Here is a 25,206-nt window from a genome sequence, read left to right as displayed (position 1 = left end):
GTCGGACACAACGGTGATTAAACAACAACAAAGATTTCTTAGAGTAGAATATTCTGTTGGGGATATGACTGATTCTAGAGTCTTGTCTTTGGAAGAGGGCCACGCTGTTCATGAGTGAGGATAAGTACACTGGATTCCAAAGCATTTCTTTCTCTCAGAGTATCTCTTTCTTTCTAAATACAGAAAATGTATTTTCTGTATTAACTTATTCTATTTGTTTTTAAGCATATAGACTCCATTATATGCATTAAGAATAGATTTATACTATCACTATTACCTTTAACCTTGGCCATTATTTATAATGGTAAAATAATAAAACATAGCAGTGAATTATGACAGTTAATCTACATTCCATTTTCTAAGATAGCTACTGTAGGAAAAGAGCGATATAAATGACTCTAAGGATAGTCCCCAGTATGCTTATGAATGATTATATTAGCTCAGCATAAATAATTTTGAGGTAAACTTTATTATCATAAAGTTTCCCTGGTGGCTCAGATGGTAAAGAGTCTGCCTGCAATGCAGGAGTCCCAGGTTCAGTCCCTGGGTTGGGAAAATCCCCTGGAGAAGGAAATGGCAGCCCACTCCAGTATCCTTGCCTGGAGAACTTTTTGGACAAAAGAGCCTGGCGGGTTACAGTCCACGGGGTCACAAAGAGTCGAACACAATTGAGCCGCTAACACTTTCACTTTTCTTATTATTAACATTCACCTCAGTAACCATCATAATATATTTGAAGTAAGCTTTGCAAGGTGGCAGAAGCATACAAATTCATGTAAATATTGGGAGGTGGGCAGTTGTGTGGCAGACTCAGACTCAAGCAGAGCAGACAGGGCTGTGGTTCTCACTCTGCTACTGATGTGTGGCTTTGGGCAAAGAGCTTACTTCTGTGGGCCAGTTTCCTCACCTAGAAAATGACAAGGTTAATCAGGATGCACTCCAGTGCTCTAATTCTGTCATTTGTGATAAGAGGAACACAGGTACTTTACCCAACGTACAAAACGAGAGGATGCGGAGGTGACATGAAGTTGGGGGGGTGTGTGTGTGTGCACGGGCGCGTGCAGGCATGTGCGCTTGCTGGTTTCCTTTTCTGGTGTCCTCCCCTTGTTGAGTTGCCTTTACTCTCCTCCAGGGGTGCCCTATTCATGCTTGACATCTCTGCTCCTGGCAGTGTGTCTTCCTCCTGTCTGGTTTTATTGCCTGGCGTTCAATTTCAGTGACCTTCTCTTCTTCAGTTTTCTCCTTAGGCACCAAGTTCTGGTTACAGGTATTACAAAGACTGTAAAATTCTCTCCTTACTTCCATGACTGTGCTTGCTACTCTTCTTTGCCCTTGTGTTCCTTAAATTTTGCCTCAAGGCTTTCTGGACCATGTGTTGCCCCACCTTAGGCTTCCGTCTTTGCACCTTTCAAGTGATTGTGTGACCATTTCTGCTGCCCCTTTCCTATGCCTGCTTTGAAGTTTGGGGGCTGTGTTTTTCCCTTTGAAATTGTCAGCACTTAACACAGGATCTGGCTAGAGGTTTGATGCTCTGTTAAGTAATTCTCATTTTGAATCAAGAGAGTATTAAATTGTTTTGGATCAGTCTGTTCAAGAGTAGACAGGATAATATGTAAAATGTTTTATAAAGATTCTTGACTCCAGTGTAATTATTAAGAACACCAAGCTTCCAGAGATTTCTGAGTAGCTGCTGATAGGCCTGGCTCCAGGTAGAAGCCATGAGACATGGTTTACTGGGTACAACATGTAGCAGCTTTTGCCGAGTAAGTGTTCATGAACACGGGTATGTACTGAAGAGACTTTAGAGGAGCTAATTATTTATTTGAACATTTCTAGAATGAAGGTTTAAGGAAAAAGAGAACGCTTAAAGTAGGCAGCTAGAAAACTGCTATGGCAGTCAGTGGTAGCGTATTTATTTTCTTGGAATTAATATTGACTTTGGAGCCAGAAGACCTGTTTTAAAAATCCCAATCTGTCACTTGCCAGCTGAATGACTTAGGGCAAATCACTGTACTCCATTCATCATGAATTTCTCTAACTGCCAAACAGAGGCGTGATTTATTCTCTATCTTAATAGTATTGCTTCGAGGGTCCTGGGAAATACTTTGTATCAGTTCAGTTCAGTTCAGTTGCTCAGTCATGTCCTACTCTTTGCGACCCCATGAATCGCAGCACGCCCGGCCTCCCTGTCCATCACCAACTCCCTGAGTTCACTCAGACTTGCGTCCATCGAGTCCGTGATGCCATCCAGCCATCTCATCCTCGGTCGTCCCCTTCTCCTGCCCCCAATCCCTCCCAGCATCAGAGTCTTTTCCAATGAGTCAACTCTTTGCATGAGGTGGCCAAAGTACTGGAGTTTCAGCTTTAGCATCATTCCTTCCAAAGAAATCCCAGGGCTGATCTCCTTCAGAATGGACTGGTTGGATCTCCTTGCAGTCCAAGGGACTCTCAAGAGTCTTCTCCAACACCACAGTTAAGAAGCATCAATTCTTCGGCGCTCAGCCTTCTTCACAGTCCAACTCTCACATCCATACATGACTACTGGAAGGAACTATTCAAATATTAGTAGTTACTGTTGTCTTAATAACTTTATAAAAATAAGTAATTTTTTGGTCATAGTAATTACTTAGAGCCTGAACTTGGCATGATGTGAAGGATCAGTAAAATAAAAGTTTCTTTCCCAAGCATCATGTATGACAGTGTTAATTCCTGTGAGATACAGAATTTAGATGGTGACTTGAATCTCTGTCTTTGAGAAACTGTGTCCAAATACAGCAAGTAAGATAGTTTCAGATTTACTCTGTTGAGAATGAGAGAGGTAAAGTTTAAGGGGACTTGTCTTAAACTATGAAAAGATCTCAAGTCAGGAGAGAAGTTTCTCCTGGAAGTTTTTTGAAAAATTAAGGATGGGCTGAAGCATTTTGGACTTGGCTAAATTTTACTCAGTAAACTGTGCAGTTTTGTTAAATGTAGCAATAAGAAAGTGTCAGATTATTCAGTGTGATATATCTTAATTCCTTGCTTTTTCTTTACATCAATTTGTTTAGTGCTGTGTAATATTTTAAGTGCACAGATTTTTGCCCCAGAGTCTTGTGTTTTTGAGTTCTGGCATTGCTTTTTACTGAGACTATCACCAAGGGAAATTATTGCATAACCCTATGCCTCCTTTTTCTTATTTTATTTTAAAATTTTATTTATTTATTTGATTGCCCTAGTTCTTAGTTATGTTACATGGGATCTTTGATCTTCGTTGCAGCATAAGAGATCTTCAGTTGTGGCATGTGGGAGCTTTATAAATATTTATAAATTGAAGCATTAATAAAATTAACTGCATAAGTTATTCTGATCATTTAGGCATATCTATGTTATATATTTTTAGATAATATATGTTAAAAGGTTTAAAAAATTGGAACTATACCCCCCAGATATGGTATTAATTTTGTACTCAGCTGCTATCTGTATTTGTAGAGAGTCAGAGATAACAGGAAGCAAATATTTTTATTGGTCAAATGGATGATATTTTAGTTAGACCTCAGCCTGACTTGGAGAAAAACATAGCCACACTGGTGTACACACATACATCTCTGCAGTCCAGACAGTGAGTCCCAAAGACCCCTGCTTAACATCGAGTTCTCTGAGGAGAGTGTCAGGGAGGTCTGGTGCTTGTGATTTTGAAGGTAAATCTCAACACGTTTTCCTGAAGTGATGAGATGCAGTGTCTTGTCACTCACTGACTGATGACTGTGGGTTCTCATACAGGAACTCTAAACTTGTATTAAGTACCTTTGATACCCCTGATAAGCATAGCAGGAGCTTGTAAATTCCTTCAGGATTCTTATTTCCTTGTAACTACTTTTTCACTTAAAGCCACCACCATCACCACCTACAAGATCTCCAGTAAACCATTTAAATGAAAAGAGACTGTTGAATCAAATCCTAACTCTTAGGGAAAAATCAGAAGGTTAATGCAAAAATTTATTTACCGTGTAGTTCATGGAAAACAAGGATTAGTGATGCTGCTGCTGCTGCTGCTAAGTCGCTTCAGTCGTGTCCGACCCTGTGCGACCCCATAGACAGCAGCCCACCAGGTTACCCCGTCCCTGGGATTCTCCAGACAAGAACACTGGAGTGGGTTGCCATTTCCTTCTCCAGTACATGAAAGGGAAAAGTCAAAGGGAAGTCGCTCAGTCGTGTCCGACTCTTAGCGACCCCATGGACTGTGGCCTACCAGGCGCCTCCGTCTATGGGATTCTCCAGGCAAGAGCACTGGAGTGGGTGCCATTGCCTTCTCCATTAGTGATGCTAGCCTTGCTAATTACTCTACTGGATATAGTGGTTCACAAATGTTACCTAACTTACTTATCTTTATTCCTCTGTATTTCTCTTCATCCTCTTCAAACTGTTTAGAAACCACTTTGTAGAAAATATATGTTACTTAATATTTGTGTAATAAAAAATTTTCTTTGACTTGAGCATATAGGAAGGCAGCTTTTTTTTTTTTTAATTGCACTTCTGCAAGTAGGCTGGCAAATAACTGTTACTTCTGTGACACCGAATGTGTTCATTGCTTGTAAGCTTACTTTTTAAGGTGTAGAGCTTGACTAGGATGATGAAGTATGTTCTCTATCTTTGGTGACTGCAGTTCATTTCATGTGTGCCTCTTTTGTGTGCCAGGAATTGTGCTAATCAGTTTAAGAAATCATCTCAGGTAAGCCAGACAACAGGTGTTTCAGGTAGGTGTTTTTTTGCCCCATTTTTAAACTAAGGACTCTCAAACTGACTTTCAGAGCCTTAACTTCTTTATCTGGGGGACTAGTGAGTCTTGCAGCTGGGATTTTAACTTAATTTAATAAAATCTTCCTGTTGATTTAAAGTGAAAAAGGAACAGTGAAGATGAAGGAATAGGCAAGAAGAAAGAGTGCTTTTTTTTTTTTTTTTTTTTTTTTAGTAGCACCAGCTTTCTTTTAATGGGATTTTCTGCAGAACCAAAAGAGAAACCAGCCTCTTACATTTTGGGACAAAACTATGGCATAAGAGAGATTTTCAGAAGGGTAAAATGTGGCTGGATTCCAATCATGTGATAATTGATAGCAGTTATTCAGTTGGGAGGACCATTGTAGGTGACAGTGGGAGAAGCCACTGGCCCAGCTTTATTTGCCAGATTTGTTCTCTAGATAGCTTTTGGAAATCTGCTTGAAATCAGAAAATCCCACATTTTAGAAAGAATGTGTTTTACCTTGAGGATTTTGTCTTCCTCAGGGAATGAGTAATAATTTTTTATTTAAATGTCTGTTCACATTCAGTTCCCTCAAATGAAGCTTTGGAAAAAGCTAGTTTGTCCCTGTTGAGAGCTAAGAGTGCTTTATCTATCAGACCTTTCCAGTGAAGTGGATGAACCTAGAGTCTGTTTTACAGAGTGAAGTAAGTCAGGAAGAGATAAACAAATACCATATGTTAACGTATATACATGGAATCTAGAAAAATGGTACTGATGAACCTGTTTGTAGGGCAGCAGTAGAGATGCAGACATAGAAAACAGATTTGTAGACATGGGGTGGGAGTGGGAAAGAGAGGGTAGAACGAATGGAGAGAGTAGCATGGAAAAATACACATTACGATATGTTACATAGATAGCCAGTGGGAATTTGCTATATGAGGCAGGGAGCTCAACTTGGTGCAGTGTGACAACCTGCAGGGATGGGATGGGGCGGGAGGTGGGAGGGGGGTTCAAGAGTGGGGGAACATATGTATACCTATGACTGATTGATCTTGATGTATGGCAGAAACCAATACAACAGTGTAAAGCAATTATCCTACAATGAAAAATAAATTGAAAAATAAAGCCTATCGGATAAGAACTGCCAGGATGAGGACCAGCCTAACTCCTGAAGGCTATAACACAGTCCTCTTTACTCTTTCTAGTACTCCTGGTCAGTTAGTTTTTATACTTCATAAATTTCTTCATGTTATTTGGATTCCTTTTTACATAAAAATATAATAATGTCTGCATTGAATTTCTTTGGATTGAAAAGGTTTTGTTGAAATTGTCTTGGCTACTAGAAATACAAACTAAAAGTTAGGTTAGCCAAAAAGGAGAATTTAGTTGACTCATGCATTCACGAATGGACAGAAACAGCTGGAACCCTTAGAAGTTGCCAGGCTGTGTTGGATCCTGGGCCTCACTTCTCCTTGTGTGTTGCCTTCAATTTTCTCCCTGGCTTCTGTATTCCTCCCTGTGTCATCAGGCATGAAAGCTGCCTGAAGGGGAGGGCCGCGAATTTTCCTGGCATGGATTCTCTTCCAGTCTCTTGTGTAATCAATGAGGCTCAGGCCAAGGGTCGGAAAGTATTGTGATTGTCCTGGCTTGGTCACAGGCCTGCCTTTGTGGTGGTGAGGGCAGAGACATGAAGAATGGCAGCCCCCATCAGAATTCCATGTTTGTATTTGGAGGAGAGGGTGGACGCTATTACCTGAATTTTGCTGCGCAATGGGAGTAAAACCCAGTCTCCTATAGTTAACAGACAAAGAAAAGTCCCAAATAAGTTAAGATATTTGCTTAAAAATCTTAGGAAAACTGGTTCAGTTAACTTCAGTTCAGTTCAGTCCAGTCGTGTCTGACTCTTTGCAACTCCATGAATTGCAGCACACCAGGCCTTCCTGGCCATCACCAACTCCCAGAGTTCACTCAGACTCACGTCCATCGAGTCGGTGATGCCATCCAGCCATCTCATCCTTTGTCATCCCCTTCTCCTCCTGCCCCCAATCCCTTCCAGCATGAGAGTCTTTTCAACTCTTCGCATGAGGTGGCCAAAGTACTGGAGTTTCAGCTTTAGCATCATTCCTTCCAAAGAATACCCAGGACTGATGGAGCTCTTATTTTCTGTGAGATTTGAAAAGATGTCCTTTGGAGTATTTCCTTAAGATGAAATAATATATATATATTTAGGATATTAAAGTTATTAAAATGTATGCTTGTTTAACTTATTGTAAAAGCATTTCTAGCAATTGATCACTGACTTTTACTTGAAGCAGAGGCAGTTGACACAGTCCTCTTTATACACTGAACTGAAAACTAAAGAATATATAGTTTATAAGTTTCTTTTTCTGACGACTTGAACCAACATTGCCCTCTTTTCTTATGATTTATATATTAAATATCTTAACAGTCAGTTTTACCACGTTGGTATGTCCTGTTCTTTTAGAACTTTTTTTTTTTTTTCATTGATTTGTGTCTTTTGATTTTGTCTCCTCAAGGAGACTTTTGGCTTCTTGAGAGCAGCCCCACAGCACCTTGGTAAGGCTCATCACCACAGGCTCATCAGTTCAGTTCAGTCCAGTCACTCAGTCGTGTCTGATTCTTTGCGACCCCATGAATCGCAGCACACCAGGCCTCCCTGTCCATCACCAACTCCTGGAGTTCACTCAGACTCACGTCCATCGAGTCAGTGATGCCATCTAGCCATCTCATCCTCTGTCGTCCCCTTCTCCTCCTGCCCTCAATCCCTCCCAGCATCAGAGTCTTTTCCAGTGAGTCAACTCTTTGCATGACTTGGCCAAAGTACTGGAGTTATCAGCTTCAGCATCATTCCCTCCAAAGAAATCCCAGGGCTGAGCTCCTTCAGAATGGACTGGTTGGATGTCCTTGCAGTCCAAGGGACTCTCAAGAGTCTTCTCCAACACCACAGTTCAAAAGCATCAATTCTTCGGTGCTCAGCTTTCTTTACAGTCCAACTCTCACATCCATACATGACCACAGGAAAAACCATAGCCTTGACTAGATGGACCTTAGTTGGCAAAGTAATGTCTCTGCTTTTGAACATGCTGTCTAGATTGATCATAACTTTTCTTCCAAGGAGTAAGTGTCTTTTAATTTCATGGCTGCAGTCACCAGCTGCAGTGATTTTGGAGCCCTCCAAAATAAAGTCTGACACTGTTTCCACTGTTTCCCCATCTATTTCCCATGAAGTGATGGGACCGGATGCCATGATCTTTGTTTTCTGAGTGTTGAGCTTTAACCCAACTTTTTCACTCTCCTCCTTCACTTTCATCCACAGGCTCATAGACGTGTTTAATTGCTGAAGCAGGTTTTTTGGGGGATCTGCTCCCTTGTATGTCATACCTGTATAGCACCATGCTGCTTTCAGGCTTTATTGATCTTTTTATAATATTCTTTTTGGTTTCTTATGGGTAAATATTATAAAATTAACTTATAAAATAATGCAGTCATGTATCCTGTGTGATGTCTTGAATACAGTCAACCTGATACATAGGAAATTTTTAGACATTAACAAAAAACTGTTAGAAACTTTTACACATTTTACTACATTTTGATTTTCAATGATAGTAACAGATTTGATAGCTTACCAGAGAGAAATCCACAGACTGTACACACCAAATTTAATACAACCAGTTGTTACAAATCCAACCTTCTTTCCTTCCTCCAAGTGACTAATATGAGGCTTCATGCATGACGCTTCCAGAATGTTATTTTATAATGTATATTTCTGAGTGTATAATGCATCTAGTCATGTGATGTTTGAAATGATCTGACCAGAGACAAAATAGGCCCATATAACAATCTTCCTTGAAGTGTGGTTAAAAAAAAGTGAATGTTCTTTGAGAAGGCGTTATACATCAACAAGGGCTTGAGTTAGATGAGTTGCTGTCATCATCTTTGCTCCTCTAAGTTACCTCTCAGCCCACTTGAGTGAAGAAGATTAATATAATCTAGGGAATGTCACATGTTGGTAGAAACATGTGGCCATTTGCTATCCCTCTTTTCCTAATTTTACTGAGACATAATTGACATACATCACTCTGTAGGTTTAAATCATTCAGTGCAGTGGTTTGATTTACATATATTGTGAAGTGATTGCCACAGTTCAGGTCAATTCAGTCGTTCAGTCGTGTCTAACTTTTTGTGACCCCATGGACTGCAGCATGCCAGGCCTCCCTGTCTATCACCACCTCCTGGAGTTTACTCAGACTTACTGTCTGTTGAGTTGGTGATGCCATCCAACCATCTCATCCTTTGTTGTCCCCTTCTCCTTCCGTCTTCAATCTTTCCCAGCATCAGGGTCTTTTCCAGTGAGTCAGTTCTTCATATCAGGTGGCCAGAGTATTGGAGTTTCAGCTTTAACAACAGTCCTTCCAGTAAATATTCAGGACTGATCTCCTTTAGGATGGACTGGTTGGATCTTTTTGTAGTCCAAGGGACTCTCAAGAGTCTTCTGCAACACCACAGTTCAAAAGCATCAATTCTTCAGCGCTCAGCTTTCTTTATAGTCCACCTCTCACATCCATACATGACTACTGGAAAAACCATAGCCTTGACTAGACGGACCTTTATTGGCAAAGTAATGTCTCTGCTTTTTAATATGCTGTCTAGGTTGGTCATAACTTTTATTCACAGGAGCAAGTATCTTCTAATTTCATGGCTGCCGTCACCATCTGCTGTGATTTTGGAGCCCCCCAAAATAAAGTCTGTCACTGTTTCCACTGTTTCCCCATCTATTTCCCATGAAGTGATGGGACCAGATGCCATAATCTTAGTTTTCTGAATGTTGAGTTTTAAGCCAACTTTTTCACTCCACTTTCACTTTCATCAAGAGGCTCTTTAGTTCTTCACTTTCTGCCATAAGGGGGGTGTCATCTGCATATCTGAGGTTATTGATATCGCTCCCAGAAATCTTGATTCTAGGTTGTGCTTCATCCAGTCTGGCATTTCACATGATGTACTCTGCATATAAGTTAAATAAGCAGGATGACAATATACAGCCTTGATGTACTCCTTTCCCGATTTGGAACCAGTCTGTTGTTCCATGTCCAGTTCTAACTGTTGCTTCCTGACCTGCATACAGATTTCTCAGGAGGAAAGTCAGGTGGTCTGGTATTCCCATCTCTTTAAGGATTTTCCACAATTTGTTGTGATCCACACAGTCAAAGGTGTTGACATAGTCAATAAAGCAGAAATGGATGTTTTTTTGGAACTCTCTTGCTTTTTCGATGATCCAGCAGATGTTGGCAGTTTGATCTCTGGTTCCTCTGCCTTTTCTAAATCCACCTTGAACATCTGGAAGTTCATGGTTCATGTATTGTTGAAGCCTGGCTTGGAAAATTTTGAGCATTACTTTACTAGCGTGTGAGAGGAGTGCAGTTGTGCGGTAGTTTGAGCATTCTTTGGCTTTGCCTTTCTTTGGGATTGGAATGAAAACTGACCTTTTCCAGTCCCGTAGCCACTGCTGAGTTTTCCAAATTTGCCAGCATATTGAGTGCAGCACCTTCACAGCATCATCTTTTAGGATTTGAAACAGCTCAACTGGAATTCCATCACCTCCATTAGCTTTGTCCATAGTGATTGCCACAGTAGGTTCAGCTAATACTCACTTTTGCATATAGATACAATAAAAAGAAAAAAGAAAAAAATTCTTCTTACACTCTAATAAGAACTCTTAGGATTAACTCTCTTAACTTTCCTGTATATCATACAGCATTGTTGTTACAGTTGTCATGTTGTTCATTGCATCCCATGTACTTATTTATCTTATAACTGGAAGTTTGTATCTTTGGAGCATTTTCCTCCAATTCTGCCTCTCCTCGCCTTCTGCCTCTGGTAACCACAAGTCTGATCTCCTTTTCTGTGAATTAGTGTCTTTTAAACAAAAGAAAAAAAATCCGCATGTAAGTGAATACTTCTTTTTTTTAAATTTACGGCTGTGTACTTTTTTTGGTTTGTTTGTTTTGAATATTACTTGAGTTGTCATTGGGTAGCTTGGTTGCTTTGGGTAATGTGCACTTTTGAAAGCCTCTCAATTTTCAAAGAGGTTTCCAACTGTAAAGTAGCTGTGTAGGTAATTTTCCCTTGAAGATTAAACTTCAATCACAAGAAATCTCCTTGAAAATGCTTCAGTACTTTGTTGGAGTTAATTGTGTTAAAACTCTGTAAGCCAGTTGTAGTGGAACTCTTTAAGCTAGTGATACTTTTTCTTATGGATGAAATAATTATCCTTTGAATAAATGATCACTTCAAAAGTATACCATCCTCTGAAGATTTCTCTATATGGTAAGATTGTTTTCCCTTGGGAAAACACTGGTTTTGGTAAATTTTTGATAGGAACAAGTAATTTCTTATGGGCATGTTTTTTATTACCAATTTTTGAAGTTACTATTTTTTTTATTCTTCTTGAAGTAGCATTTTGTTTCTGTTATATTAATGCTTGATTCTGCAATACACTACATCTGTGTTTTGTGATTTTTGGTTTTGTTTGTTGGTTTGTTTCCTGTTTGTTCATTAAATATTTATGGAGTCACCCACCTGTCAGGTACTGGTCCTGTTGCTAGTAATACCATGGTGAATAAGAAAGAATGGTCTTTAGGAAACTTACAGTTTATAAGCATAGCTTTTAGTACCCCCACACTCCATTGATTTTCTAGCAGTAGCATAACACTTGTTCTTAGCAAAATTTTATTGGATTCCAAGTCTTACGTGAATCAAATTCTTACTCTGAGTATTCATGCGTAAACCAGAAAGAATTTTCCTGTGATGGGTCCTCACTTCGGAAAACACTGGCCTAGCATGGAGGTTCTCAAACTTTCCACAAATGAAAATTTCTTCAGAAGGTCAAATTATATAAAATTTGAAAACAAAGGCAGAGATGACCTGCCTGAAATGTGTGTCATGAAACTCTCTCAGCAGCTCCTTCCTTCAGGTCCCCTTGGGAAACCCTGATGTCCTGTGGGATGCCACAGAAAATGGGAAATCCGCCACCTCGTACTCAAAAACCACTTCACTAGTGAATGTATTGTTTGTTGAGTACTTTGAAGAGATCAGTATTAAAACATAAAGATTTCTTTAATATTGTCTATAGTTGATATCAACTAATACTTTATAATACCTTTTTCTCGATGCAGTTGTCTCACTTATGACGGCCTACACATGTGGCTGCTAGATATTATTTTTTCTATCTAATTGTTCTGTCAGGAAATGGGCCACAGATGGCATAGGGTGAGGCCAAGCTCTGGCTGAATTCCTTTTCTCAGGGGCTTTTTATCTTGTCCCTTAGGGCCTCAGGTCAAACACCTCATCCTCCAGGTCATAGTTAGAGATGCCCAGCTTGCATTTGCAGGTCGAATGCTTAAGTGACACCTCCTTACAAACACATGCATTGTAATTGTTTGTTGTAGCTTGTGTTGCTCAGGAAACCAATTTTGAGACTCATATGTGTGTGCTGGCGGTGTCTAGGACAGTGCTCTGAAAGCAGCCGCTGTGGGGAGGGAGGAAGGCAGGACGGGGCAGAAGGGAAAGTTGACTGCCTTCAAACCCTGGGCCGATTCCAGTGGCAGCTCTGGCCCTGACAGGGCCTCAGGGTCCCAAATGGAGGCAAGAGGGTCAGGGCTCAATACTCAGGCTTGGAGCATTCATTGCATATGGGCTACCATTCCCTCCCTCTCCAGGGAGCATGGTCATGAGGAAGGGAACTAGACCCTGGGTGAGTGTCACGTGGGGACAAGGAGTATCCCTTTGCTGAAGGTGCTGAGGGCCTCGTCCAGCAGTGGGGGTGGGGGTTGGTTACCACCAAAGCATCCCTTGTAGTCACACTTTCTGTTTCTCACATTCGTCTGTTTTCATTTAAGAACTGAAAAGTAAGCAGTGTTCTGTTTTCCACAGGTAGCTAACGAGATTTCATAATAAAAAATATTAATGCTGAAACTTCAATAAATGGTGAATCTTGTTAACATCATCAGTAATGTGAAAATGTAACATAATCACACATATAAAAATCTATAGTTCAACCTTCTTTTTGACACAATTAGGAATAGGCCTTAATTAAAAAGTATATTATAAATTACTTCAGAAATATTGAGTTTTGTGAAATATAATTTAGGCACTTTTTGATTCATGAAGCTTTTTGTAACAAGAACCAAAGAAAAGTTTTGAGTAGTGATTTGATGGCTTTGTTTTTTGTAATTGCACTTTATTTAAAATGTCATTATCATTTGCCTGGTATATACTATTACTTTAGTTTCAAAGGTAGTGATTTTTTTCAATTGCGAATTTTAAAAGTGGTTAATCTAAGAAGGGTAGCTGGGAGAAGTATTCTGTGTGAATATTGGATTTTGGCCTGTTAGCAGGCAGAAAACCATTTACTTCCAAAAGTTGGCTCACTCTGCAGTAATTGCAGTGATCATTGAAAATGGTGTGGGTTTTCCTTGGGAGGGATGGACTAGGTAGCCCCTGTCACTTCCTTCCTCTTGGCATCTTGGTGTGACTGATCAGGAAACAGGATTGGATATGGGGTTGGAGAGCACATCCTGGGCTCTAGACCCAGATCTGGGCTTGGGTACCAGTCTATCATCAGTCTTGCTTAACAAAATTAATCCCTCTAAGCCTTAGTTTCATCATCAGTTAGAATGGAGGTGTTAGTAAGAGAACTTTGATCAGAGGATCTTAGCATGAGGTTTGGCATATTATAAGTGCTTGATAATGGTAGCTGTGATGAGCGATATAATTTTATTGGTCAGTTTTTCTTTTCACTCAGCTTTCAACACTTTAGTAACTATTGAAAGTATAACTTGCTTATGCTCATAAAAGAAGGAAGGGCAATTTAGAGTTGTCTGTCAGAAAACTAATCTTTGGGGACTTGAGCCTGAATCTTCATGTGAGATGACAGTGAAACAGCAGGAACAAGAGGAAATATATGCAGAGGAGGGCAGGGTGACTTCACACATAGCCTCCATCAGGGGAAGGGAGCTGAGGTCTGTGCTGTTTCAGGACTGACCTGCCTGAGTGTGGCCTGGACCTGGAAATGGAGCTCCTCTTGGTGGCCTTTGGCTTGGTGAAACTGCCCTTGATGGTTTCCTGAAAGAAATTAGGGGGACATCGGGGATTATCAGAGAAATAGAGTTACCCTCTGAGTAGTGCTGGTCAACATTTCTGATAGACTAATGGTGTGAACATATCTTGAAATGGGCAATACAGAGACCAGTTCATAAAGAAAGCCTAAATCAAAGAAATAGATCTAGTACCAATTGAAAAACAGTTTCACCTGCTGACAGTTTGAAATGTCAGCCTGATACTATTCAGTTAAAGATAATGTGTGTAAATTACAGCCACCAAGTAAACCATCCAAAAATGTGCTTAGAAGGATTCTTCTGTTTTCCTTGGCCTTCAGATTAGATCTCTCCTCCTTCCAATTCATAAAAGATGCTAATTTTAAACAAAATATCTAATTAGTATGTCACTAGTTTATTAGTGATTCATGGTTTCTTAATATTAGCAGAAGTGTTTGTCATACTCACTATGTGTGAAACAAATACACTGTCCTAAAGGTTAAATGGACAGTTAGTAATTTCAGCAAACCAATGTGCATGTGTGGGTATGCATTGGTAGACATCTTATATGGTGGTTTTCAAAGGATACAGAGAAGTATAAAACACACTTACATCTTCAAAGAATTAAGAATTAGTTGCCTGACTGAGCAGTGGTGTCACAGAGTACCCAGTTGTGAAGCAGGCACTCTCACTGTACTAGGTAGGTTAAAAGGGATAATTTATTTGAAAATTTCTGTGTGGTGGTAGGTGTTCTGTCAGAGAACATGGTGCCTATCCACACAAAAGTGATTTATTCACACCACACAGCAGCTAGCTGCAGAAAGCAGTAGATGATAAACACTATGTAAGAAGTATAATGGAAGGTCTCTGGAAGGTATCAAAGAAGTAGGATTGCTCAGGTTTCCAGTGGTCAAAGAAAGCTTCATTGAGGAGGTGGAATCTGGGCAGGGATTGGGTGGTTGGGTTTTGAAGCAGAAAGGAGGGGCCGTTTGTGGTGAGAAGTGAGGTCAAAACCCCTGTGAGGGAGGGAATAATTCATAGTCCAGACTGTTGGGAGTGGACTGCTGATATTTGTGGCTGTGGCTAAATTGTGTTTGGGGGTTGGGGATCTTGAAAGCCAAGCAGTAAGGAAGAAAGGTTTTTATGCTAAGATAGTGATATGAGGTCTGTAGCTGCCCAAGGAGATAGTTTAGTGATGGTAATGGTCTATTGAGGGCAGACCCAGCCATTTCCATGCCATTTAAGTGGAAATTAGGTCCCCCAGTCTTGCCTACCTACTGTGAGCAACTTTGTCCTTCACAGTCCATGGATTTTCTATGCACTAGAGCCCTGGGTGTGATCCATAGGGGACGAAGAGAAGGGAAGGCAAAATGGGGAGTCCACACTGAAAGTACAGAGTCCTGGGAGAAAGATTTGATTGAATTAGACACTTGAATGAATTGGGAAATTGAAACTGGTAGAGTTGTCCTGAGTGTGCCAGGCTGACCCTGTATTTAGGAAATGAGGTATTGGCTTATATAGTTTCGTACCTGTTCTTCTAGTTTCTCACTTTGATGATTTTTTTCTTCTTCCTGTATTCTTCCTCTCCTTGCACATCTTCCATCCTTCCACACCTTCCATCCTTTCTTCCACATGTTTCATCAGGAACATGATTCATCATTTGAGAGCCCACAAAAGTCAGCAAACACTTTCTGAGCATCTGCTTTTCTGGTGCTCTGTTCCAGAAGAGATACTGGTCCTTGCCCCTAGTGAGTTTGAAGGGAGAAAGGGAGACAGAAAAGTAAAAAAACATTAAATTCTGAGTTCCATGATGGAAGGCTATCTGCTGTGTGGTTGATAGAGTGAAAGGAGGAGTGTGGGTCTCTCCCTGGGGGTGACTCAAGCTGGGTGAGAAAAATAAGTGGTGGTTTTGTTGGCTGGACAGGGATAGTAAGGGTATACAAAGCCCAGAAATAGGGGATGGAAAGTAGTGGAGGTATGAAGTAACAAAGGCACTAGAAGTGGCTTCTTTGGTAAAGCCAAAGGCCAGGATTTGATTAGGACATTGATCAGTAGATGCAGCTGAAGAGGTGTTAGGACTGCAGCAGGTCTGTGCGCCCTGCAAAGTGCTCAGCTTCTGTCCTTCAGGTAAGTCAGCCATGGAAGACCCAGGGCTTTGTCGTGGTCATATCTGTAGTTTGCAGAGATGACTTGGGCACATCACAGAGGGTAGGTTTGGAAGGGTACATCACAAAGTGAGGTTCCACCTGTAATGGTCAATTACACCTTAGTGACCCAAGCTGCATTGAGGAGACACACTCAGTGTGTGTCTAATTTAAAGAATTTTTGATACATGTATAGTATATGGCAAAAATCTTTCTGGCGATTAACCTCCAGAGAATTTTTACTAGAACCCTTTTTAGAGATGTGATGGCTATGTGTTGTCCATGTGATTTTTGTCAGAGTTGTGAGGATCAGTTGAAAGACTATGTCAAGGGTATTTTTTATCCTTATATTTATGCTTATATATACATTTATATTTACTTATACTTAACATTTTCTGGGAGCAGATGGTTGAATTTCAGACTAATGAACTGTAACTTTGATATCATTTTTTAAGAAGAGTGAATCTGGATATATAAATATAAATATCTCCATGTCCAACCCTTACATGAGTGCATGCCTATGTGTGTATACATGTGCATGTCTTAGCATGTATGTTTTGCTTGTCTGTGGTGTGTGTGTCCCCTTTTCTGGGTATATTTGATAGTGTAAACCAGGGATTAAACATTGTTAAGAAGTGACTACTGTATAAATATGTTGAGTGATTATCATTTAGTTATGCTAAAATTTTTATCTTCCAGTTCAGTTGGAATACTTTTATTAACAGTGCCTTAAGCGACAGGATATATGGTTGAATTTTCTTTTAGAGAATTGCCTAGTTACATCGGATCCAATTAAGTTTTGCATATGTTATCAGTGGCATTAAATGCAACCAAGTGTGGTGTTAAGTAAAATGAGAAAAGTTATTTTAGTAAAAACCTAACTTGTACTTAATATATCTTGAGCTAGTAAACAGCAAATGTAGGTCTGAAGAATAACATATTTTTATTTAAAACATGAAATGATCATTTAACTTAAGATTATTATTTTAAAATTTGTTAGTAAGTTCACAGTAAACAAATTCAAGTATTTAACTTTTTAAAACACCAAACTAGAAATGAGTAATACTTGAAGAATTTCTGTTCTCCAAGGATGAACAATTCATTTTTTTCAAACAGGGATCCTTCTTGTACTCTGGCAGTGAGAGTGCTGAATCCCAACCGTTGGAGTGCCAGGGAATTACCAACGATTCTTTTTCTATATATCAAGACTTTAAAAGTCACATAATTGTGAAGTAAATAAAAGCAACCTTTTTTATGGTTGGTGAACTTGTATTTAAAAAGTACAATATTCTTAGAAAGGTTTGGTGGAGATACAAACATTGCTGTAATAGTTTTATTTTCTGTCCGGCTTGTCAGTAAATTTTTAAGTTTAAAAAAAAATTTTTTTTTTAAAGATTTTTAAAAAAGAACTCTGCTTAAAAATGAAGGCCAAACTAATCAACCTTGAAACAAAAAACATAAAACCCGAGATAGCCCTGGATTGCTATGGTGTTGTGAGTGTTACAAGGGAGGTTCTAATCTCCATGTTGTGGCCAGGTGCCACCTTGTCCAAGTTGTTTGGTGGCTTGGGGCCTTTGTTCCCTAATGTGTAAAATGTGGTTGGAATGGTGATCTGGGGCATTGAAATAGATGATTTAAATTTATTTTTCCTCTGATTAGTGTTCAAGAGATACAACTCTATGTTTGGTTCTCTAATATCTGCTTAGTTCATCTATGTGGAGTTTGGGGTTGACTTTTTTTTTGCATGAAATTATTTAGAAATAGACATCCTTAGGATACAAGCTAAACAATTACAAACCTAAAGCTGTTATTTGTGTTTAAAATTTTAGGTATGCAATACCCCCGGAACATGGGAAACGACTGGAAAGACTAGCTCAAGGTAAGCTTGCTATCTGTTATCTACACGATAGGTTCTTTGTTTCTGAGGTATTTTTACAGAGTAGAATATCACTATGTTAATGTTATTCTTTTCAAGTTATTGGCTTCTAAGTATTTTTCTCATTGAGTAATTTTAATTTTTTCCATATTGCATAATCATCATGATTATTTTAGTTGGCTGCTTTGTTTTTTGTCAGCTGATTTCACTTAACCTATTTTAGTTATTTCCAGTTTTTTTCTCCTTTATATAATGTACTTAACATCACTGTGTCAATAAAATTTTTATTTCCTTTAGTTGTACCATTGAGATAAATTCCGAGAAGTACTGATACTGGATCTTGGGCTTCTAGGATGTTTTATGGGTACTTTTCATGTTGCCATATCATTTCACCAGAGAGTTGTGTTAAATCCCCCTCCCCTGGGCCTGAGAGCACTTGAAGTATGAAGTTGAATGTTTCTAGGTGATGGGACAGGCATAATATTGTATGCCTTCTTAGACTAGTAAAATTAAGCATACTTTACTGGAACTTGAACTTTTTTTTTTTAAGACTTTGTCCCTCTTTGTTTTCTTTATTCTTCTAGTTTTATTGAGATGCACTTGACATATACCATGTTACAAGTTTAAGCTGCTCAGCATAATGATTTGACTTGCATTCTGAAATGATTGTCACAATAGGTTTAGTGAACATCCATTATCTCATATGAATATGAAAATAAATAGAAAAACATCTCCCCTTATGATGAAAACTCTTAGAATTTACTCTTTTAACAGCTTTCACATATAATACTCAGCAGTGTTAATTATATTTATCATGTTATTTGTTACATTTCTAGTACTTATTTATTTTGTAATTAGAAGTTTGTACATTTTGACTACCTTCATCCAGTTGTGCCTCTCTTGACCTTGTCCATCTTCTTCTCTCACTTTTTTAAACAGTTTTAGCTGCCATTTTTATTAATTTTTAAAAATTAATTAAAATTAAAATTAATTTTAAAAATTAATATACTGGAATATAGATGCTTTACAATTTGTGTTCCTGCTGTATTGCAAAGTGAATCAGCTATAGGTATACACATATCCATTCTGTTTTGGATTGCCTTCCCATTTAGGTCACCACAGAGATTGAGTAGAGTTCCCTCTGCTATATAGTAGGTTCTCATTACCTGCCCATCTACCAGTATATCTACTACTGTGGACAAGAATCCCTTAGACTAAATGGAGTAGCCATCATAGTCAACAAAAGAGTCTGAAATGCAGTAATTGGATGCAATTCCAAAAACACAGAATGGTCTGTGTTGATTTCCAAGGCAAACCTTTCAATCTCACAGTAATCCAAGTCTGTATCTGAACCACTAATGCTGAAGAAGCTGAAGTTGAATGGTTCTATGAAGACCTACAAGACCTTTTAGAACTAACACCCCAAAAAGATGTCCTTTTCATTATAGGGGACTGGAATGCAAAATTAGGAAATCAAGAGATACCTCAAGTAACAGGCAAATTTGGCCTTGGAGTACAAAAAAAAGTAGGGCAAGGGTGAACAGAGTTTTGTCAAGAGAACAGACTGGTCATAGCAAACACCCTCTTCCAACAACACAAGAGAAGACTCTACACATGGACATCACCAGATGGTCAGTGCCAAAATCAGATTGATTATATTTTGCAGCCAAAGATGGAGAAGCTGTATACAGTCAGCAAAAACAAGACGGGAGCTGACTTTGGCTCAGATCATGAACTCCTTATTGCCAAACTTAAATTGAAGAAAGTAGGGAAAACCACTAGACCATTCAGGTATGACCTAAATCAAATCCCTTATGATTATATAGTGGAAGTGAGAAATAGATTCAAGGGATTAGATCTGATAGAGGACCTGAAGAACTTTGGATGGAGGTTTGTGACATGGTACAGGAGGCAGTGAGGAAGACCATCCCCAAGAGAAAGAAATGCAGAAAGGCAAATGGTTGTCTGAAGAGGGCTTACAAATAGCTGTGAAAAGAAGAGAAGCGAAAGGCAAAGGAAAAAAGGAAAGATATACCCATTTGAATGCAAAGTTCCAAAGAATAGCAAGGAGAGATAAGAAAGCCTTCCTCAGTGATCAGTGTAAAGAAATAGAGGAATACAATAGAATGGGAAAGACTAGAGAGGTCTTCCGGAGAAGGCAATGGCACCCCACTCCAGTACTCTTGCCTGGCAAATCCCATGGACAAAGGAGCCTGGTGGGCTGCAGTCCATAGGGTCGCGAAGAGTCGGACATGACTGAGCGACTTCACTTTCACTTTTCACTTTCATGCATTGGAGAAGGAAATGGCAACCCACTCCAGTGTTCTTGCCTGGAGAATCCCAGGGATGGGGTAGCCTGGTGGGCTGCCATCTATGGGGTCGCACAGAGTTGGACATGACTGAAGCGACTTAGCAGCAGCAGCAGCAGAGATGTCTTCAAGAAAATTAGAGATACCAAGGGAACATTTCATGCAAAGATGGGCACAATAAAGGACAGAAATGATATGGACCTAACAGAAGCAGAAGATATTAAGAAGAGGTGGCAAGAATACACAGAAGAACTATATAAAAAAGATCTTCATGACCCAGATAACCATGATGGTGTGATCACTCACCTAGAGCCAGATATCCTGGAATGCAAAGTCAATTGGGCCTTAGGAAGCATCACTATGAACAAAGCTAATGGAGGCAATGGAATTCTAGTTATTTCAAATCCTAAAAGATTATGCTGTTAAAATGTTGCATTCAATATGCCAGGAAATTTGGAAAATTTAGCAGTGGCCACAGGACTGGAAAAGGTCAATTTTCATTCCAATCCCAAAGAAAAGCAATGCCTAAGAATGTTCAAACTACTGCACAATTGAATTCATCTCACATGCTAGCAAAGTAATTCTCAAAATTCTCCAAGCCAGGCTTCAATAGTACATGAATGTGAACTTCCAGATGTTCAAACTGGATTTAGAAAAGGCAGAGGAACCAGAGATCGCATTGCCAACATCTGCTGGATCATTGAAAAAGCAAGAGAATTCCAGAAGAACATCTGCTTTATCGACTATACCAAAGCCATTGACTGTGTGGTTCACAACAAACTGTGGAAAATTCTGAAAGAAATGGGAATACCAGACCACCTGACCTGCCTCCTGAGAAATCTGTATGTAGGTCAAGAAGCAACAGTTAGAAGTGGACATGGAACAACAGACTGGTTCCAAATCAGGAAAGGAGTATGTCAAGGCTTTATATGTCACCTTGCCTCTTTAACTTACATGCAGAGTATATCATACAAAATGCTGGGCTGGATGAAACACAAACTGGAATCAAGATTGCTGGGAAAAGTATCAATAACCTCAGATATGCAGGTGATACCACACTTATGGCAGAAAGTGAAAAAGAACTAAAGAGCCTCTAGATGAAAGTGAGAAAGGAGAGTGAAAAAGCTGGGCTTAAAATTCACCATTCTAAAAACTAAGATCATGGCATCCATCTGGTCCCATCACCTCGTGGCAGTAGACGGGGAAACGATGGAAACAGTGACAGACTTTATTTTCGGGGGCTCCAAAATCACTGCAGATGGTGACTTCAGCCATGAAATTAAAAGATGCTTGCTCCTTGGAAGGAAAGGTATGACCAACCTAGACAACCTATTTAAAAGCAGAGCAATTACTTTGCCAACAAAGGTCCATCTAGTCAAAGCTATAGTTTTTCCCATAGTTGTGTATGAATGTGAGAGTTGGACTATAAAGAAAGCTGAACACCGAAGAACTGATGCTTTTGAACTGTGGTGTTGGAGAAGACTCTTGAGAGTCCCTTGGACTGCAAGGAGATCTGACCAGTCCATCCTAAAGGAAATCAATCCTGGATATTCATTGTAAGGACTGATGCTGAAGCTGAAACTCCAATACTTTCGCCACCTGATGCGAAGAGCTGACTCATTTGAAAAGACCCTGATGCTGGGAAAGATTGAAGGCAGCAGGAGTAGGGGACGACAGAGGATGAGATGGTTGGATGGCATTGCTGACTCGATGGACATGAGTTTGAGTAAGCTCCAAGAGTTGGTGTGGACAGGGAAGCCTGGCATCCTGCAGTCCATGGGTTCGCAAAGAATTGGAAATGATTGAGTGACTGAACTGAGGTTGTCCATTTTTAAGGGCCAGATTGAGCCATTCTTTTGGAAATTCTATCAGTTACTTTCACTCTGTGCCCACTTGTATCTACTGAGAATGCCGTTTACTTTTATTCCTTCCCTTAAAGATATGCCAGGCAACCTTACTCTTATTTCTCTCACACAGGGGGAGAGTCATATTCACCCCCTTCTGTTTTGCTAACCACCCTAACTTAGGATGATGTAGACTACTAGTGATTTATTTCCAGAGGAAAGTGGAGTTCCATTGAGTGACAACTAGAGATAAGACATTCTGCTTTTATTCTCAATTGAATCCTCAGGGAGCACTGTTCTTTCAATCAGGTGCCAATCTAAGATTCATTGGTATGTTAGGTTTGCCTTCTAGTAGAAAAGGAATTTTGTCCCCACATTATGTATGCTTTCATTTAATAATAAAATGGGGACACTGACTTGACAGCTCTGAATAGATATTGTTAAAGACATCTAAAAGTTGCTTTCCTCCAAATTATGGAAGAGTATTAGAAAGAATAGTTAGGGTATCATGTTTGTTAAAAGCATTATTATAATTTTGGCAGCCTAATAACTATAAAGCCTTAGTGTTTTTATAATGTAATACATTACAGTAATAATAGCAATGTAATTGTAATCTTGAACTTCGTTATGGACTATTTTCATGAATATTAAGTGGATGGATCCTGGTTCTGGATAATAGATTATAGCACAGCTTAGAATATGATTACCATAATCCTTAAATACACAGGCAGTGAACTTTGTGCTAAATCCATATGCTGTGGACTCTTCTGTTCTCTGTGATAATTATTCTACCATTTTCTGTTCACCTCACTGCCCCAGAATTTTTAAACTGGAGCAATGTAAACTTTGCGATATGGAATCACATGTTAAATTTTTTGCTATAAACTGTCTATACACTTTGATATAAACTGCCTGAAATGACATTCCAGAAAAATGGATGCCATTAGCTTAATCAGTAAGAGATTAATAAACTTGAAGGTTGAAAAGGAACTTTAAACTCAATTGAGTGTTTATTGAAAATTTTTTGCAGCATTATTTTGAGAACTGATTCAAGGGAAAGACCCTATAAGACAGTCGAGGATTTCTATCTCCTGAGCAGATGTCAAGCAAATTAATTGAATTCTGCTAAACAATTAAAATGATAAAATAATGCAGTAAATGTGAGGGAGCCTTATAGGATGTCTAGGTCAAGGCAGCACTTGATACATAATATGAAAAGCAGCCCTGGATATTTTCCATTATCTTGTCTGCACATCATAATTATCACAGTTGCCTTTTATGCATGAATGCTTTCATCTTTGGTTTCTATTGAAATCTTGATTGACGGTGGCACCTGCAAATATTTTATCTGAGAAACGTTAGGTCTGCATCTAATAAAGCCAGGAGTTCGATTTTGCCCTTCAGTTGCTTTCTCATTTATACAGTTTTTTTCTAATATCATGTAGATATAAAAGTAATAAAAAATCTCAAGTGAATTGTTGCAGTTTTTATACTTGTTATGTTTGCCTGTAATGCCATTGCATTCTTTCTAATTTTTGACCCGATACAATTGAATGGGAAGTAAAAAGGATACTAGAGATACAACATCATGAATGACAGTTTTGAAGATTTTCAGTTTTAAGAATGTCTAAATCTCATCTATTTTAGAAATTAGACAATATCTTAGTGGTTCTATTAAGTTAAGCAAAATATGGATTAAAGTAAATTGGGAGCAGCTGATATGTGTGTGTGTGTGTGTGTGTGTGTGTGTATGTGTGAATGACTTTTTCATTGGTCTCTCATTGTGAATAAAGTGCTAATAATTTTTAAAAAATTAAAGAGGACTCACTTTGGTCAAAATTTTGGTTACTGGAAAAAGAATATGTGAGTTAGGACTTTATGCAGCAGATTTTGTAAGTGTGAATGATTAGCAGGAATTTTGTTTTAAGTGACAGTATGGTAGAGTTCAGTATACTGGTTCTTTTGTAGTCTTATATTTACTTGTAGCAAGTATTTCTGTTTTTAACCTATTAAAGTGACACTCAGTAAAAAGGAATGAATGAATCATTGTTATGAGGGATTAATTTAGTTCAGGTTTCTTTAAGCAGTCAATTTTGGCGTGTGTGTGTCTTTAAATGACTAGTCATCATGAGTTTAAGCCTGTGAAACAGAATCTTAGCCTGATTGGCAGGGATCCCTGTTCCAGGAGGAGGGCATGGCAACTCACTCCAGTATACTTGCCTGAAGAATCCGCATGGACAGGGAAGCCTGGCGAACTACAGTCCATGAAGCTGCAAAGAGTTGGACACAATTGAGCAACTAAGTACATTCTGTTCAAGGAGGTGAACAAAGGGTCTGTAGGCTGGATGCAGGCAGCTTGTGGACTCTCTGAAATTATATTCAATATTGGGCATATATGTGGATTTCTGGGAAGCTAACCCATGATCAGATCCATCAAGATGGTTTGGTCCAAAAGGGATTATGAACCACTGCTGTTTAAAGACTGAAAGAGTAGCAGTAAACAACAAGTCATTTAAATTTTATAAATGTTCCAAATTGACCCTTTCTCATACCTCTGACTTGAAATTAGGAAAATGAACTTTTATCAGCTCTCAAAATGATAAATACATAATTCCCTTAAACATTCTTTTACATGATGGCCTGAAAATATTACATTAAAATGCTTGGTTTTGAAAGGCTAATAAATTAAATGCCCTTCATTATGAACAATCAATTTTACGTGACTCCCTAAGACATAAAAAATGAAGAAGTTCAGTGATACATCCTTTGCATTCATTCCTAACTCATGCTTTAGGAATGGAGATCAGTGTGTAATGTGTCATGGTATGTTTATTTTCATCATACTATCACTTGTTATATTAGAAATGGTGAAGCAGTCCCTGAATTTAATTTCCTCATGTGTATATGTTAGTCACTCAGTCATGTCTGACTCTTTGCAACCCCATGGACCATAGCCGCCAGGCTCCTCTGTCCATGGGGATTCTCCAGGCAGGAATACTGTAATGGGTTGCCATGCTCTTCTCCAGGGGACCTTTTTGATGTCAAATGTCACAATTTGTTGGACATGAATTTGAGCAATCTCTGGAAGATAGTGGAGGACAGAGGAGTCTGGCATGCTATAGTCCATGGATTGTAGAGTTGGATATGACTTAGTGATTGAGTAACAGTCACAGTCTGTGTTGAATTTTAAAACTGTGTACCCA

The 25,206-nt window shown here is 39.1% G+C and overlaps 1 protein-coding gene across 4 annotated transcripts in view; it reads left to right on the top strand.

The window, feature by feature from the left end:
- LOC120863043 (lysine-specific demethylase 4C) overlaps positions 1 to 25,206 on the top strand; it is a 404,602-nt gene that overhangs the window by 72,346 nt on the left and 307,050 nt on the right. For all 4 annotated transcript variants that reach the window (XM_040239292.1, XM_040239340.1, XM_040239349.1 and 1 more), the window contains exon 6: positions 17,804 to 17,853. In XM_040239292.1, the coding sequence (XP_040095226.1) occupies positions 17,804 to 17,853 (50 nt within the window). The remainder of the gene's footprint in view (positions 1 to 17,803; positions 17,854 to 25,206) is intronic.

The sequence above is a fragment of the Oryx dammah genome, unplaced genomic scaffold (assembly GCF_014754425.2).
Source record: "Oryx dammah isolate SB20612 unplaced genomic scaffold, SCBI_Odam_1.1 HiC_scaffold_1, whole genome shotgun sequence".
Lineage (NCBI taxonomy): Eukaryota > Metazoa > Chordata > Mammalia > Artiodactyla > Bovidae > Oryx > Oryx dammah.
This window is presented reverse-complemented; position numbering and strand designations above follow the sequence as displayed.